This window comes from Mustelus asterias, chromosome 9 (genome assembly GCF_964213995.1).
Source record: "Mustelus asterias chromosome 9, sMusAst1.hap1.1, whole genome shotgun sequence".
NCBI lineage: Eukaryota > Metazoa > Chordata > Chondrichthyes > Carcharhiniformes > Triakidae > Mustelus > Mustelus asterias.
The window spans coordinates 66,815,387-66,833,535 of NC_135809.1; the positions used below are offsets into that span (position 1 = coordinate 66,815,387).

General features: G+C 47.9%; 1 protein-coding gene across 1 annotated transcript in view; it reads right to left on the reverse strand.

Moving 5' to 3' along the window:
* fbxo3 (F-box protein 3) overlaps nucleotides 1-15,434 on the reverse strand; it is a 194,566-nt gene extending 179,132 nt beyond the window's left edge. The window contains exon 1 of the mRNA XM_078221355.1: nucleotides 15,330-15,434. Coding sequence (XP_078077481.1) covers nucleotides 15,330-15,430 — 101 coding nt within the window. The 5' untranslated portion in view covers nucleotides 15,431-15,434. The remainder of the gene's footprint in view (nucleotides 1-15,329) is intronic.
* Nucleotides 15,435-18,149: the final 2,715 nt, after the last annotated feature.

The window sequence follows — 18,149 nt, forward strand, 5'->3', positions numbered from 1 at the left end:
CATCCTCTCCAGCATTGCCTGAAGCAATGATTTCCCCATCCTATCTGACATAGAACCATAGAAAATTACAGCTCAGAAACAGGCCTTTTGGCCCTTCTTGTCTGTGCCGAACCATTTTTTGCCTAGTCCCACTGACCTGGACTTGGACTATATCCCTCCACACCTCTTTCATCCATGAACCCGTCCAAGTTTTTCGTAAATGTTAAAAGTGTTTAAATGTTAAAAGCATTTACCACTTTATCCAGCAGCTCATTCCACACTCCCACCACTCTCTGCGTGAAGAAGCCCCCCCTAATATTCCCTTTAAACTTTTCTCCTTTCATCCTTAGCACATGCCCTCTGGTTTTTTCCTCCCCTAGCCTCAGTGGAAAAAGCCTGCTTGCATTCACTCAATCTATACACATCAAAATCTTATACACCTCTATCAAATCTCCCCTCATTCTTCTACGCTGCAGGGAATAAAGTCCCAACCTATTCAATCTCTCTCTGTAACTCAGCTTCTCAAGTCTCGGCAACATCCTTGTGAACCTTCTCTGCACTCTTTCAACCTTATTTACATCCTTCCTGTAACTAGGTGACCAAACTGTACACAATACTCTAAATTCAGCCTCACCAATGCCTTATATAACCTTGTAAGAGTTTTAACAACACCAGGTTAAAGTCCAACAGGTTTATTTGGTAGCAAATGCCAAATGGCATTTGCTACCAAATAAACAAGTTGGACTTTAATCTGGTGTTGTTAAAACTCTTACTGTGTTTACCCCAGTCCAACGACGGCATCTCCACATCATTATATAAGCTTACCATAACACTCCAACTTTTATACTCGATACTCCGATTTATAAAGGCCAATGTACCAAAGGCACTCTTTACGACCCTATCCACCTGTGACGTCACTTTTAGGGAATTCTGTACCTGTATTCCCAGATCCCTCTGTTCAACTGCACTCTTCAGAGTCCGACCATTTACCCTGTACGTTCTACTTTGGTTTGTCCTTCCAAAGTGCAATATCTCACACTTGTCTGCGTTAAATTCCATTTGCCATTTTCCAGCCCATTTTTCTAGTTGGTCCAAATCCCTCTGCAAGCTTTGAAAACCTTCCTCACTGTCCACTACACCTCCAATCTTTGTATCATCAGCAAATTTGCTGATCCAATTTACCACATTATCATCCAGATCATTGATACAGATGACAAACAACAATGGACCCAACACCGATCCCTGCGGCACACCACTAAGGCCTCCACTCAGAAGCAATCCTCCACAACCACTCTCTAGCTTCTTCCATTGATGTGGAGATGCCAGCGTTGGACTGGCGTAAACACAGTAAGAAGTTTAACAACACCAGGTTAAAGTCCAACAGGTTTATTTGGTAGCAAAAGCCACACAAGCTTTCGGAGACCCAAGCCCCTTCTTCAGGTGAGTGGGAATTCTGTTCACAAACAGAACAGAATTCCCACTCACCTGAAGAAGGGGCTTGGGGCTCCGAAAGCTTGTGTGGCTTTTGCTACCAAATAAACCTGTTGGACTTTAACCTGGTGTTGTTAAACTTCTTACTGTGTTCTTCCATTGAGCCAGTGTCTAATCCAATTTACTACCTCCCCATGTATACCCAGTGACTGAACCTTCCTAACTAACCTCCCATGAGGGACCTTGTCAAAGGCCTTGCTGAAATCCAGGTAGACAACATCCACCGCCTTCCTTCATCCACTTTCCTGGTAACCTCCTCGAAAAACTCTAATAGATTGGTCAAACATGACTACCATGCACAAAGCCATGTTGACTCTCCCTAATAAGTCCCTGTCTATCCAAATATTTGTAGATCCTATCCCTTATCACACCTTCCAATAACTTGCCCACCACCAACGTCAAACTTACTGGCCTATAATTTCCCAGATTTCTGTTGGAACCTTTTTTAAACAACGGAACAACATGAGCCACCCTCCAATCATCCGGCACCTCCCCCGTGAATACTGACATTTTAAATATGTCTGCCAGGGTCCCTGCAAGTTCAACACTAGCTTCCCTCAAGGTCCGTGGGAATACCCTGTCCAGTCCTGGGGGTTTATCCACTCTGATTTGCCTCAAGACAGCAAGCACCTCCTCCCCTTTAATCTGTAAAGGTTCCATGACCTCCCTACCTGTTTGCCCTATTTCCGTAGACTCCATGCCCGTTTCCTCATTAAATACGGATGCAAAAAAACCATTTAGTATCTCCCCCATCTCTTTTGGTTCCATACACAGTCTACCACTCTGGTCTTCAAGAGGACCAATTTTATCCCTCACTATCCTTTCGCTCCTAACATACCTATAGAAGCTCTTTGGATTTTCCTTCACTCTGTCTGCCAAAGCAACCTCGTGTCTTCTTTTAGCCTTCCTGATTTCCCTCTTAAGTAGCTTCTTGCACTTTTTATACTCCTCGAGCATCTGATCTGTTCCTTGCTGCCTGTACATTTCATACAACTCTCTCTTCCTCTTAATCAGTGTTACAATCTCCCTCGAGAACCAAGGTTCCTTATTCCGATTTACTTTGCCTTTAATCCTGACAGGAACATACAAACTCTGCACTCTCAAAATTTCTCCTCTGAAGGCCTCCCACTTTCCATTTATATCCTTACCAGAGAACAGCCTGTGCCAATCCACACTTCCCAGATCCCTTCTCATTTCATCAAATTTGGCCTTTTTCCAGTTCAGAACTTCAACTCGAGGACCAGATCTATCCTTATCCATGATCAGGTTGAAACTAATGGCATTATGATCACTGGATCCAAAGTGTTCCCTCACACTCACATCCATCACCTGCCCTAACTCATTTCCCAATAGGAGATCCAATATCGCATCCTCTCTAGTTGGCACCTCTATATACTGATGTAGAAAATTCTCCTGAACACATTTTAGAAACTACCCCGTCTAAACCTTGAACAGTATGCGAGTCCCAATCTATATGTGGAAAATTAAAATCCCCTGCTATCACAACTTTGTTTCTTGCAGTTGTCAGCTATCTCTCTGCTGATTTGCTCCTCTAATTTTTGCTGACTATTGGGTGGTCTATAATACAACCCCATTAATGTGGTCGTACCTTTCCTGTTTCTCAGCTCCACCCATAGGGCCTCTGTAGACAAGCTCCCTAATCTATCCTGCCTGAGTACCGCTGTAACCGACAATGCCACCCCCCCCCCCACCTTTTATCCCTCTGCCTCTATCCCGCCTGAAACATTGGAACCCTGGAACATTGAACTGCCAGTCCTGCCCCTCCTTGCATCTTTGTAGAAACTTGATGTCTTTGTCGACATGCACGATCTTCTTGGAGAACCTCTCCACTTGGAGCTGGCACACGAGGACGGCCTCAACCGGGATCTTGGGTTCATGTCACACTATCTGTAACCCCCACAACTTGCCTGGACTTGCAAAATCTCACTGGCTGTCCTGTCTGGAGACAATACACATCTCTTTAACCTGTGCTAAATGCTCTCTCCACTCACATTGTCTGTACCTTTAAGACTTGATTAGCTGTAAAGACTCGCATTCCAATCATTATTCATTATTCTGTAACTTGAGTTTGTGTCTTTATATGCCCTGTTTGCTGTTTGTTAGCAGATCTCCCACTCACCTGACGAAGGAGCAGCGCTCCAAAAGCTAGTGGCGTTTGCTACCAAATAAACCTGTTGGACTTTAACCTGGTGTTGTTAGATTCCTTACTGTGTGTACCTCCCCTGTAGCCAGTGAGGATACAAAGATTTCTCTCAAGGCAATAATCTCTTCCCATCCTCTCCAACATTCTCTGAACAAATCTCTTCCCCATTCTCTCCAACATTCCCTTCAGCAATCTATTCCTCATTCTCTCCAACATTGCCTGAAACAATTTCTTCCCATCCTCTCCAACATTCCCTAAACAATCTCTTCTTCATCCTCTCCAACATACCCTGAAAAAATGTCTTTCCATTCTCTCCAACATTCCTGAAACAATCTCTTTCATATCCACTCAAACATTCCCTGAAACAATCTCTTCCCCATCCTCTCCAATATTCGCTATAGCAATCTTTTCCCATGTTCTCCCATATTCCCTGAGCGATCTCTTCCCCTTCCTCTCCAACATTCACAAAAGCAATATCTTCCCAAAATCTCCAACACTTCTTGAGGTAATCACTTCCAAGTCTTCCCCAACATTCCCTGAAGGAAACTTTTAACACCCTCTGCAACATTCCCAGAAGCAGTCTCTTGCCCATCATTTCCAACATTCCCTGCAACAATCTTTTTCACATCCACACCAACATCCCTGAACCAATCTTTTTCTCATCCATTCCAACGTTCCCTGGGACACTCTGCCCATCCTCTCCAACATTCCCTGAAACAATCTCTTCCCACTCCCTCCAACATTCCCTGAAGCGATCTATTCCCTATCCTCTCCAACATTCCCTGAAAAATTCTCTTCCTATTCTTGCCAACATTCCCTGAAGCAATCTCTTCCCCATCCTTGCCAAGATTCCCTGAAACAATCTCTGCCCATCCTCTCCAACATTCCCTGAACAAATCTCTTCCTCACTCTCTCCAACATTGCCTGAAACAATCTTGTCCCATCCTCTCCCACATTCCCTAAGCAATCACCTCTCCATCCTCTCCCATATTCCCTGAGCGATCTCTTCCCCTTCCTCTCCAACATTCACAAAAGCAATATCTCCAACATTCACAAAAACAATTTCTTCTCATCCTTTCCAACATTCCCAGAAAAAATGTCTTCCCATTCTCGCAAACATTCCCTGAACCATCCTATTCATGGATTTATCAAGACACCTTTTAAAAGTCACTATCGTATCTGCTTCCACTATCTCCCCCGGCAGTGAGTTCCAGGCACACACCACTTGCCTCGCACCTTAAACCTATGCCCTCTAGTAATTGACTCTTCCACCCTGGGAAAAAGCTTCTGACTATCCACTCAGTCCATGCCCCTCATAATCTTGCAGATTTCTATCAGGTCACCCCTCAACCTCTGTCATTCCAGTGAAAATAAGCCAAGTTTCTCCAACCTCCCCATATAGCTAATGCAACATCCAGGAAAATCTTACCAGGCAACATCCTGGTAAATCTTTTCTGTACCCTCTCCAAAGTCTCCACATCCTTCTGGTAGTGTGGCAACCAGAATTGAACACTACATTCCAAGTGCAGTCAAACTAAGGTTCTATAAAGCTGCAACATGACTTGCCAATTTTTAAGCTCAATGTCCCGGCCGATGAAGGCAAGTCTACTGTATGCCTTCTTGACTACCTTCTCCACCTGCGTTGCCACTTTCAGTGATCTGTGTACCTGTACACCCAGATCCCTCTGCCGATCAACACTCTTAAGGGTTCTGCCATTTACTGTATATTTACCATTGATGTAGACCTTCCAAAATGCACGACCTCACATTTGTCCGGATTAAACTCCATCTGCCATCTCTCCGCCCAAATCTCTCGATCCGATTTATATTTTGCTGTATCCTCTGACGGTCCTCATTGCTCTCCACGATTCTTTTTTTAAATAACTACAGCACAAACAGGCCTTTCGGCCCCACAAGTTGTGCCGAACATATCCCTACCTTCCAGGGCTACCTATAACCCTCCATCCTACTAAGTCCCATGTACTTATCCAGGAGTCTCTTAAAAGTCCCTATTGAGTTTGCCTCCACCACCACTGACGGCAGCCGATTCCACTCGCCCACCACCCTCTGTGTGAAAAACTTCCCCCGAACATTTCCCCTGTACCTACACCCCAGCACCTTAAACCTGTGTCCTCTCGTAGCAGCCATTTCCACCCTGGGAAAAAGCCTCTGAGAGTCCACCCGATCTATGCCTCTCAACATCTTATATACCTCTATTAGGTCTCCTCTCATCCTATGTCTCTCCAAGGAGAAAAGACCGAGCTCCCTCAGCCTATCCTCATAAGGCATGCCACTCAATCCAGGCAACATCCTTGTAAATCTCCTCTGTACCCTTTCAATCATTTCCACATCCTTCCTGTAATGAGGCGACCAGAAGTGAGCACAGTACTCCAAGTGGGGTCTGAAGAGGGTCTTATATAGCTGCATCATTATACCTGGACTCCGAAACTCAATCCCTCGATTGATAAAGGCCAGCACACCATACGCCTTCTTAACCACCTCCTCCACCTGCGGGGCTGATTTTAGAGTCCTACGGACCCGGACCCCAAGGTCCTTCTGATCCTCCACAGTACTAAAAGTCTTTCCCTTTATATTGTACTCCTTCATAGAAATCATAGAAATCATTGAAACCCTGCAGTGCAGAAGGAGGCCATTCGGCCCATCGAGTGTGCACCGACCACAATCCCACCCAGGCCCTACCCCCACATATTTACCCACTAATCCCGCTAACCTACGCATCTCAGGACTCTAAGGGGCAATTTTTAACCTGGCCAATCAACCTAACCCGCACATCTTTGGACTGTGGGAGGAAACCGGAGCACCCGGAGGAAACCCACGCAGACACGAGGAGAATGTGCAAACTCCACACAGACAGTGACCCGAGCCAGGAATCGAACCCGGGACCCTGGAGCTGTGAAGCAGCAGTGCTAACCACTGTGCTACCGTGCCGCCCCATCCCATTTGACCTGCCAAAATGGACCACTACGCATTTATCTTGGTTGAAGTTGGCACGGTAGCACAGTGGTTAGCACTGCTGCTTCACAGCTCCAGTGACCTGGGTTCGATTCCCAGCTTGGGTCACTGTCTGTGTGGAGTTTGCACATTCTCCTCGTGTCTGCGTGGGTTTCCTCCGGGTGCTCCGGTTTCCTCCCACAGTCCAAAGATGTGCGGGTGAGGTTGATTGGCCATACTAAAATTGCCCCTTAGTGTCCTGAAATGTGTAGGTTAGAGGGATTAGTGGGTAAAATATGCAGGGATATGGGGGTAGTGCCTGGGTGCGATTGTGGTTGGTGCAGACTCGATGGGCCGAATGGCCTCTTCCTGCACTGTAGGGTTTCTATGAAGTCCTTCTGCCACTTCTCCGCCCAGTCTTGCATCCTATCTATGTCCCTCTGTAACTTCTGACATCCCTCCAGACTATCCACAACCCCACCAACCTTCGTGTCGTCGGCAAACGTACCAACCCATCCCTCCACTTCCTCATCCAGGTCATTTATGAAAATGACAAACAGCAAGGGTCCCAGAACAGATACCTGGGGCACACGACTGGTGACCGACCTCCATTTAGAAAAAGACCCATCTATACACCTCTCTGCCTCCTTTGGGCAAGCCAGTTCTGGATCCACAGGGCAGCAGCCCCTTGGATCCCATGCCCTCTCACTTTTTCGAGAAGCCTTGCATGGGGGACCTTATCGAATGCCTTGCTAAAATCCATATAAACCACATCTACTGCTTTCCCTTCGCCAATGTGTTTAGTCACATTTTCAAAAAATTCCACCAGGCTCGTAAGGTACGATCTGCCTTTGACAAAGCCGTGCTGCGTATTCTTGAGCATGCTAAACCTCTCTAAATGCTCATAAATCCTGTCCCTCAGGATCTTCTCCATCAGCTCACCAACCACTGACGTTAGACTCACCGGTCAGCAATTTCCTGGGCTATCCCTATTCCCCTTCTTGAAAATAGGAACCACATCCGCAATCCTCCAGCACCTCTCCCGTCTCCATCGACGACGCAAAGATCATTGCCAGAGGCTCTGCAATCTCTTCCTTCACCTCCCACAGTAACCTGGGGTACATCCCATCCGGACCCGGCGACTTATCTATCTTGATGCCATTCAAAGATTCCAGCACAACCTCTTTCTTAAAAGTCCACATACTCAATCTTTTCAGTCCACCGCAAGCCCGCAGTACATCCACCCAGGTCCTTTTCCTCTGTGAAAACCGAGGCAAAATACTCATTGAGCACCTCTGCCATTTCTACTGGTTCCGTACAGATTTTCCCGCCTTCACCTTTTATAGGCCCTTTTCCTTCACACCTCATCCTTTTACTTTTCACATATTTATAGAACGCCTTAGGGTTCTCCTTAATCCTACCTGCCAAGGCCTTCTCGTGACCCCTTCTGGCTCTCCTAATTTCCTTCTTTAGTCCCTTCCTACAAGCCGTATACTCATCTAGATCCCTATCTTTGCCAAGCTCTCTGAACCTTTTGTACGCTTTCCTTTTCTTCGCGACTCGGTCCCACACAGCTTTCGTGCACCATGGTTCCTTTAACCTACCAACACCCCCCTGTCTGCTCGGAACGTTGTCCTGTCGAACTCGAGACAGACATTCCTTGAAAAACTGCCACCTCTCTTCAGTACATTTCCCCGAGAATACTTCCTTCCAATTTACTCCTCTAATTTGCTGCCTTATGCCTTCATATTTCCCCTTACTCCGTATAAATGCTTTCCCAGCTAGCCTGATCCTCTCTTTTTCCAATGCAAGCATAAAGGAGATAGAGTTATGATCGCTACCCCGAAGATGCTCTCCCACTGAGAGATCTGACACCTGTCCAGGTTCATTGGTCAGTATCAGATCAAGTACAGCCTCTCCTCTTGTAGGCTTGTCCACATGCTGCATCAGGAAACCCTCCTGAACACACCTAATGAACTCCTCCACATCCAATCCCCTTACCCGAGGGATATTCCAATCTATGTTTGGGAAATTAAAGTCTCCCATCACAACAACTCTGCTATTACTGCATCTCTCCAGGATCTGTTTCCCTATCTGCTCCTCCACCTCCCTGTCACTATTGGGCGGCCTATAGAAAACTCCTAGCAAAGTGATCGACCCCTTCCCACTCCGAACTTCCACCCACAGAGACTCTGTAGACAATCCCTCCACAGCATACACCTTCTCTACAGCTGTGACACTATCCCTGATCAACAGTGCCACTCCACCCCCTCTCTTGCCTCCCTCCCTGTCCTTCCTGAAGCATCTGAATCCCGACATCTGGAGTATCCAGTCCTGACCCTGAGACATCCAAGTCTCCATAATGGCCACCACATCACACTTCCAGGCATCGATCCACGCTCTGAGCTCATCCCCTTTATTCACTATACTCCTGGCATTAAAGTAAACACATCTCAATCCTTTGGTCTGAGCTCTCCCCTTCTCTATCCCCCGTCCATCCTCCCTCTTGCACTGTCTATAACCCTTCTCTGTTTGCGAGCTAACTTCCTCGCTCCCAGTCTCCTCGTCTCGATCCCCTCCCCCCAACCTCCCTAGTTTAAACTCTCCCCAGTAGCCTTAGCCAACCTTCCCGCCAGCATATTGGTCCCCCTGGGATTCAAGTGCCACCCGTTTTTTGTGTACAGTTCACACCTGCCCCTAAAGAGGTCCCAATGGTCCAGGAACCTGAATCCCTGCCCCCTGCACCAGTCCCTCAGCCACACATTGATCCTCCACCTCACTCCATTCCTGCCCTCACCTTCCCGTGGCACAGGCAGCAATCCTGAGATTACTACCTTTGCTTTCCTCCTTCTCAGCTGTCTCCCTAATTCCCTATACTCTCTTTTCATGACCCCTTCCTACCCACATCAGCGGTACCAATATGTACCGCTACCTCTGGCTCCTCTCCCTCCCACCTCAGGATCTCTGGGACTCGATCAGCGACATCCTGGATCCCGGCCCCAGGGAGGGAGACCACCATCCGAGACTCCCGCCTACCTCCGCAAAAACACCTGTCCGAACCCCTTACTGTCGAGTCCCTGATTAACACCACCTTCCTTCTCTAACCCAGGAAATTATAGGCTGGTGAGCTTGACGTCCGTGGTAGGGAAGTTGTTGGAGAGGATTCTTAGAGACAGGATGTATGTGCATTTAGAACGGAACAATCTCATTAGTGACAGACAGCATGGTTTTGTAAGAGGGAGGTCGTGCCTTACAAATTTGGTGGAGTTTTTTGAGGAAGTGACAAAAACGGTTGATGAAGGAAGGGCCGTGGATGTCGTCTATATGGATTTCAGTAAGGCATTTGACAAAGTCCCACATGGCAGGTTGGTTAAGAAAGTTAAGGCTCATGGGATACAAGGAGAAGTGGCTAGATGGGTGGAGAACTGGCTTGGCCATAGGAGACAGAGGGTAGTGGTCGAAGGGTCTTTTTCCGGCTGGAGGTCTGTGACCAGTGGTGTTCCGCAGGGCTCTGTACTGGGACCTCTGCTGTTTGTGATATATATAAATGATTTGGAAGGTGTAACTGGTGTAATCAGCAAGTTTGCGGATGACACGAAGATGGCTGGACTTGCGGATAGCGAAGAGCATTGTCGGGCAATACAGCAGGATATAGATAGGCTGGAAAATTGGGCGAAGAGGTGGCAGATGGAGTTTAATCCGGAGAAATGCGAAGTGATGCATTTTGGAAGAAATAATGTAGGGAGGAGTTATACAATAAATGGCAGAGTCATCAGAAGTATAGAAACACAGAGGGACCTAGGTGTGCAAGTCCACAAATCCTTGAAGGTGGCAACACAGGTGGAGAAGGTGGTGAAGAAGGCATATGGTATGCTTGCCTTTATAGGACGGGGTATAGAGTATAAAAGCTGGAGTCTGATGATGCAGCTGCATAGAACGCTGGTTAGGCCACATTTGGAGTACTGCGTCCAGTTCTGGTCGCCGAACTACCAGAAGGACGTGGAGGCGTGAGAGAGTGTGCAGAGAAGGTTTACCAGGATGTTGCCTGGTATGGAGGGTCTTAGCTATGAGGAGAGATTGGGTAGACTGGGGTTGTTCTCCTTGGAAAGACGGAGAATGAGGGGAGATCTAATAGAGGTGTACAAGATTATGAAGGGTATAGATAGGGTGAACAGTGGGAAGCTTTTTCCCAGGTCGGAGGTGACGATCACGACGGGTCACGGGCTCAAGGTGAGAGGGGCGAAGTATAACTCAGATATCAGAGGGACGTTTTTTACAGAGGGTGGTGGGGGCCTGGAATGCGCTGCCAAGTAGGGTGGTGGAGGCAGGCACGCTGACATCGTTTAAGACTTACCTGGATAGTCACATGAGCAGCCTGGGAATGGAGGGATACAAACGATTGGTCTAGTTGGACCAAGGAGCGGCACAGGCTTGGAGGGCCGAAGGGCCTGTTTCCTGTGCTGTACTGTTCTTTGTTCTTGTTCTTTTCCTTAGCCCTCTGAGTTACAGGGCTGGACTCCACTCCGGAGACACGGCCACTGCTGCTTCCCCCAGGCAGGCTGTCCCCCCCCAGCAGCACTCAAGCAGGAGTACTTGTTGTGTAGGGACACATCCACCGGGCCGTCACCCACTTGGCCTCCACCCGTGTCCCTGGGGTGACCACCTGATGATAGCTCTTGTCTATCACCTCCTCATTCTCCCTTAACAGCCTAAGATCCTCGAGCTGCAGTTCCAGCTCCTTAACACGGTCCCTCAGGAACCGCAGCTCGACACACCCCTCACAGATGTGGATGTCCGGGAGGCCAGATGCCTCCAGGACCTACCACATCCTACACTGGGAACAACACACTGGCTTCACACTCATATTTGACCCTTTTTACCAAGGTACACAGAGAAAAGTAAATAAGAATTAAAAACTAAGAATTAAAACTCCCCCTGCTCGCCCTGTCCCCCGAAGCCCTGTGAGCCAAAGCCCTTACAGCTCACACTCTGCTTCCCACTCACTCCGATTCGAGCAACCTTTGTGTCGCCCACAAACTTACTAATCAAACCAGTTACATTTTCCCCCAAATCATTTATATATATTACAACGGTCCCAGCACTGATCTCTGAGGGACGCCACTTGTCACAGCCCTCCATTCAGAAACGCATCCTTTCACTGTCTTCGGTCGTCCATGACCGAGCCAATTCTCTATTCATTTTGCCAGCTCACCTCTGATCCTGTGCAAACCCTTCTGTACCAGTCTGCCATGAGGGACCTTATCAAAGGCCTTACTGAAGTCCATGTAGACAACATCCACTAGCCTACCATCATCAACCACCGTTGTCACTTTCTCAAAATGCTCGATCAGGTTAGTGAGACATGACCTCCCCCTCAAAAAACCATTTTGCCTCTGGCTAATATTTCCACATATTTCCAAGTGGGAGTACGTCCTCTCCAACATTCCCTGAAACACTCCCTTCTCCATCCCCACCAACATTCCCTGAAGTAATCGCTTGCCCATTCTCCCCAACATTCCTTAAAACAATCTCTTTCCCATCCACTTCAACATTCACAGAAACAATCTCTTCCCATCCCCTCCAATATTTTCTGATGCAATCCCTTCACACCCTCTCCAACATTCCCTGAAAAAAATCTCTGCCTTATCCTCTCCAACATAGAAACATCGAATCCCAACAGCGCAGAAGGAGGCAATTCAGCCCATCATCTCTGCACCGACATCACCCAGGCCCAATTCCCATATATTTACCACGCTAATCCCTCTAACCTACGCATCCCGTGACACTAAGGGTCCATTTAGCATGGCCAATCAATCTAACCTGCACATCTGTGGGAGGAAAGAGGAGCACCCAGAGGAAACCAACGCAGACACAGAGAGAATGTGCAAACTCCACACAGACAGCAACCCAAGCCGAGAATCGAACGCAGGACCCTGAAGATGTGAGGCAGCAGTGCTAACCACTATGCCACCGTGCCGCACTTGATCGCCCACATTCCCCAAAACAATCTCCTTCCATCCACTCCAACATTCCCTAAAAATGGCATAACTATAAGGTTCATGGTGGGAGATATAGGAGGGCTGTCCGAGGTAGGTTCTTTACTCAGAGAGTGGTTGGGGTGTGGAATGGACTGCCTGCTGTGATCTTGGTTTGATTAGTAAGTTTGCAGACGACACAAAGGTTGGTGGATTTGCGGATAGCAATGAGGACCATCAAAGGATACAGCAGGATATAGATCAGTTGGAGACTTGGGCGGAGAGATGGCAGATGGAGTTTAATCCGGACAAATGGGAGGTAATGCATTTTGGAAGGTCTAATACAGATAGGAAATATACAGTGAATGGCAAAACCCTTCAGAGTATTGATCGGCAAAGGGATCTGGGTGTACAGGTACACAGGTCACTGAAAGTGGCAGTGCAGGTGGAGAAGGTAGCCAAGAAGGCATACGGCATGCTTGCCTTCATCGGCCGGGGTATTGAGTTTAAAAATTGGCAAGTCATGTTGCAGCTTTATAGAACCTTAGTTAGGCCGCACTTGGAATATAGTGTTCAATTCTGGACGCCAAACTACCAGAAGGATGTGGAGACTTTGGAGAGGGTACAGAAAAGATTTACCAGGATGTTGCCTGGTATGGAGGGCATTAGCTATGAGGAGAGGTTGGAGAAACTTGGTTTGTTCTCACTAGAACGACGGAGGTTGAGGGTGACCTGATAGAAGTCTACAAGATTATGAGAGGCATGGACAGAGTGGATAGTCAGAAGCTTTTTCCCAGGGTGGAAGAGTCAATTACTAGGGGACACAGTTTTAAGGTGCGAGGGGCAAGGTTTAAAGGAGATGTACGAGACAGATTTTTTACACAGAGAGTAGTGGGTGCCTGGAACTCATTGCCGGGGGAGGTAGTGGAAGCGGATACGGTAGTGAGTTTTAAGGGGCGTCTTGACAAATACATGATAGGATGGGAATAGAGGGAGATGGTCCCCAGAAGGGTATGGGGTTTTAGTTCAGTCAGGCAGCATGGTCGGTGCAGACTTGGAGGGCCGAAAGACCTGTTCCTGTGCTGTAATTTTCTTTGTTCTTTGTATCTCTGGCAGCTCATTCCAGTAAGAAGTCTCACAACACCAGGTTAAAGTCCAACAGGTTTATTTGGTAGCAAATAAGGACTACGAGCTCATTCCAGACACTCACCAATCTGTGTCTGGAAAAATTGCACCTCGAGACCCTTTTGTATCTCTCCCCTCTCACATTAAACCCATGCCCTCTAGTTTTATATTCCCCTACCTTTGGGAAAAGATGTTGATTATCTGCCTCATCTATGCCCCTCATTATTTTATAGACCTCTGTAAGATCACCCCCAAGCCTCCTATGCTCCAGAGAAAAAGTCCCAGTCTATCCAGCCTTTTCTTATAACTCAAACCATCAAGTTCCAGTCGCATCCTCGTAAATCTTTTCTGCGCTCTTTCTAGTTTAATAATATCCTTTTGATAATAGGGTGACCAGAACTGTGCACACTATTCCAAGTGTGGCCTTACCAATGCCTTGTACAATTTCAACAAGACGTCCCAATTCCTGTATTCAACGTCCTGACCAATGAAACCAAGCATGCCGAACACCTTCTTCACTACCCTGTCCACCTGTGACTCCACTTTCATAGAGCTATGAACCTGTATCCCTAGATCTCTTTGTTCTATAACTCTCCCCAATGCCCTACCATTCCTCTCCCCAATGTTCCCTGAAGGAATCTCTTCCCATCCTCCCCAAGATTACCTGAAGCAGTCTCTTCCCCATCCTCTCCAACATTCCCTGAAACAATCCTTCCTCATCCTCTCCAACATTCGCTGACCAAATCCCTTTCTCATCCTCTCCAACATTCCCTCAAGCAATCTCTTTCCATGCTCTCCAACATTCCCTGAAGCAATCTCTTCCCCATCCTCACCAACATTCCCTGAAACAAGCCCTTCCATGGCCTCTTCAATGCTCCCTGAAACAATCTGTTTCCTCATCTACACCAGCATTTCCTAAAGGAATCTCTTCCCCATCGTCTCCAACATTTCCTGAAGCAACCTCTTCCCATCCTCTCCAACAGTCCATAAGTAATCTCTCACCAATTCTCTCCAGCATTCCCTGAAACAATTCCTTCCCATCTGGTCCAACATTCCCTGAAGTAATCATTTCCCCATCCCCTCCAACATTCCCTAAGCAAACATTAACAGGGGGGTATGGGCATTGAGGTCCACAGCTCCCTAAAAGTGGCAACACAGGTGGCCGAGGTGATTAAGGCAGCATATGCCATGTTTGTCTTCAATCGGGGTAACAGTTTTAACAACGCCAGGTTAAAGTCCAACAAATTTATTTGGTAGCAAATACCATTCGCTTTCGGAGCGCTGCTCCTTCATCAGATGGAGTGGAAATCTCCACATCATGTCTTCAATCAGCCAGGGCACTTGCAAATCATGCAACTGTATAAAATCTTGATTAGACCATATTTGGAGTGTTGTGTGCCGTTCTGGTCACCACACTAGCAGAAGGACCTGGATGCTTTGGAGAGAGCACAAAAAAGCCTCACCAGGATATTGCCTGATCTGGAGGGTGTTGGTTATGAGGAGAGGTTGAATGAACTAGTATTATTTTCACTGGAAAGACGGAGGCTGAGGGGATACTGATAGAGGTCTATAAAACTGAGAGACATAGACAGAATGGATAGTCAGAGGCTCTCTTTCTTTGTGTGTCTCGCTCTCGTAATTACCTGACCAGGTCTCTGTAATTCAGGAACCTCAGGATAATCAGAATCGCTTCTGTCGGCAATCGCTCCAAACCCGTAAGCTGAGGCCCACTCACAACCGCCATCTTCCTCGGGTCTGAGTCAGAGAAACGCCCCGCCCCCAGAGTGAATCAGTGAAAGGCCCCACCCCTAACTCTGATTCTGTGACAGGCCCCGCCCATGGGTCTGAGACACTGGCCTCGCTCCCGGGTGGATCAGTGACAGGGCCCGCCTCCGGGTCGAATAACCGCCGCCTGGCCTGAATCAATTACATGCCCCGCCCACCGGGCTGGAGTCAGTGACAGGCTCCACCCCACGGGCCTCTTAATGACAGCGAGTTTGAGTCACTGACAGACCCAGCCATTGGGTTTGAATCACTTACAGCCCCGCCCCCGGGACGAGCCACGAACAGGCCCCGTCCCCCCTGGCCTGAGTTATGACAAACCCCACCCCCTGTGCCAAGTTGTTGACTCCACCCTCGGGACTCCCAGTGATTGGCCCCCACGGGTGGGAATCATCGACAGGCCCTGCCCCATGGGTCTGAGTCACTGACAGGCCTTGCCCCCCTGGTCTCTCAGTCACAGGCCCCCGCCCCCGGGACTGAGTGATTGACAGGCCCCGCCCATATAATGTTAAAGCAAAATACTGCGGATGCTGGAATCTGAAACAAAAACAGAAAATGCTTGAAAACCTCAGCAGGTCTGACAGCATCTGTGGGGAGAGAATAAAGTAAAGTTTATTAGTCACAAGCAGGCTTACATTAACACTGCAATGAAGTTACTGTGAAAATCCCCTAGGTGTCACACTCCAGCGCCTGTTCGGGTACACTGAGGGAAAATTTAGAATGGCCAATGCACCTAACCAGCACGTCTTTCGGACTGTGGGAGGAATGCGGAGCACCCGGAGGAAACCCACACAGACATGGGGAGAATGTGCAAACTCCACACAGACAGGGACCCAAGCTGGTAATTGAAACTCGGGTCCCTTGCACTGTGATGCAGTGGCGCTAACCTCTGTGCCACCGTGCCGCCCCCAATGTTTCTGTGCTGACTTTAATCAGGCAATTGAGGGAGGCCTGCTTGAGTATAAACTCCCTGATTGAGATCTTTAGCCATCAACAGGTCCAGGCAGCGGGCGATCGACGGGGTCGCCCATTCTGACTGCCCCTCTGCCACGGCTATATTCGCGGTCAGGTGTCCCTGGAGAGGGAGCATGCGGTGTCCACGGGCGCAGTTGACGCTTTCCGTGCTCGCTGGGCACCGCAGGGGCTGGGGTGTATTATAAACCCCGAAAATCACATTATGATTTAAAGTTTTAAGTTTCCTTTCGACTTTATTTTTAGTTCAGGCTGTTTCCCCTCCTTTTGGGGAGCTGCCCCTTTTAATTTGTCCCTAAGTTAATTTGAGTTCGTTTACTTGATTGGTGCCGAAAAAGCTCCCTGATTGAGATCTAATTGATAGCCCAATCAGGGAGCCCCATGTCCTGTATTTAAACGGGTGTGACTGTCCCTTTGCACTCCTGATGTAGATGGCACACATCTTGTAAATAAAGGAACTCTGGTGATGGGACTTCTGCCTACGTGGACTCATTAGTTTCGATGACCCTATGTCAGGCCGTGCCCCAGGTCTGAATCAGAGACAGGTCCTGCCCCCCCAGGTCTCTCATTCACCAGCCCCACCCCAGGTCTCCCCAATAGCTTTTGTTTTCACATCCTGTTGCGCCATCTGTCCATGTCTACTTGGATGGCCAAGGAACATCAATAGGGCTTTTCCAAATTCACTCTTAGCCAAGTTTACCACCAAGCCCACCTCCTGAAGGTGATCGAACAATTCTGTGAGTTGCTCCAAATGTTCCTCCCACATCTGAGTGAAAAATCACCAAATCGTCTAAGTGCACTCCATAATTAGGTCATCCAGAAATGACCTTGTTAGTTAATCTTTGAAATGTGGCTCGGGCATTATTCATTCCAAATGGTATGACTTTAAACTGGTTCAAATCATCTGGTGTAACAAAAGCCAAAATATCCTTCACTCTTTCAGATATAGGTGTGTGGACGGGGGTTTTCCTCTCAAGGCTATGTATTGCTACTTAAGCTAATACAGAGACTCATGAAATGCAGTGTACTGATTTTCAAAATATGACTTTATTTAACCAAACGATCGAATGGGGAAATGATATAAAGTAGCCCTGCATGCAAGGTATAGAATGCGGGCAGCCCAATATCACTCAGAAGAACATTGCCCCCATGAAGGCAATTATGCATTTACCAAATCATATTGCCCACCTTTCCGGTAGACATAATCCAATAGACATTAATATAAATCAGTCAACAGTCATCCTGTCATTAAAGACTCTCAATACATCTGCATTCCCAGGAAGGCAGACTGCCAAATGATAGCACTCTGTGCACTGCTATTGGAGTTGTGGGGAAAAAAGAGGGATTTTGGTGAAGGGACTTCTGCCTCCCTGGAAGCATCCAGGGAGGAAAGACCATCAGCCCCAAACCTTCAGCTACTAGGGAGTGCTCTCTCCTTGGGAGAGAGAGGCCCAGAAAACAGGAAGCCTTGGGCCTGGAGGCTCAGGGCCCAGCTCCCAGCTGCAGGAGGGAGGACAGAAACCATTGAAGCAGAGAAAGGAAAAAAAGGACTGGTGTCCCAACCCAACCAAGGTCTGTGCCTGAAAAAGGAGCGGGGGGGGGGGGGGGGTGAAGAAGGAAATAAATTGTTTCCATCTACAGGAGTGGAGGGTGAAGTTATATCTGAACTTTTTGTTGGGCCCACTGGGCTGAAGATTTAAAGTCCCCCC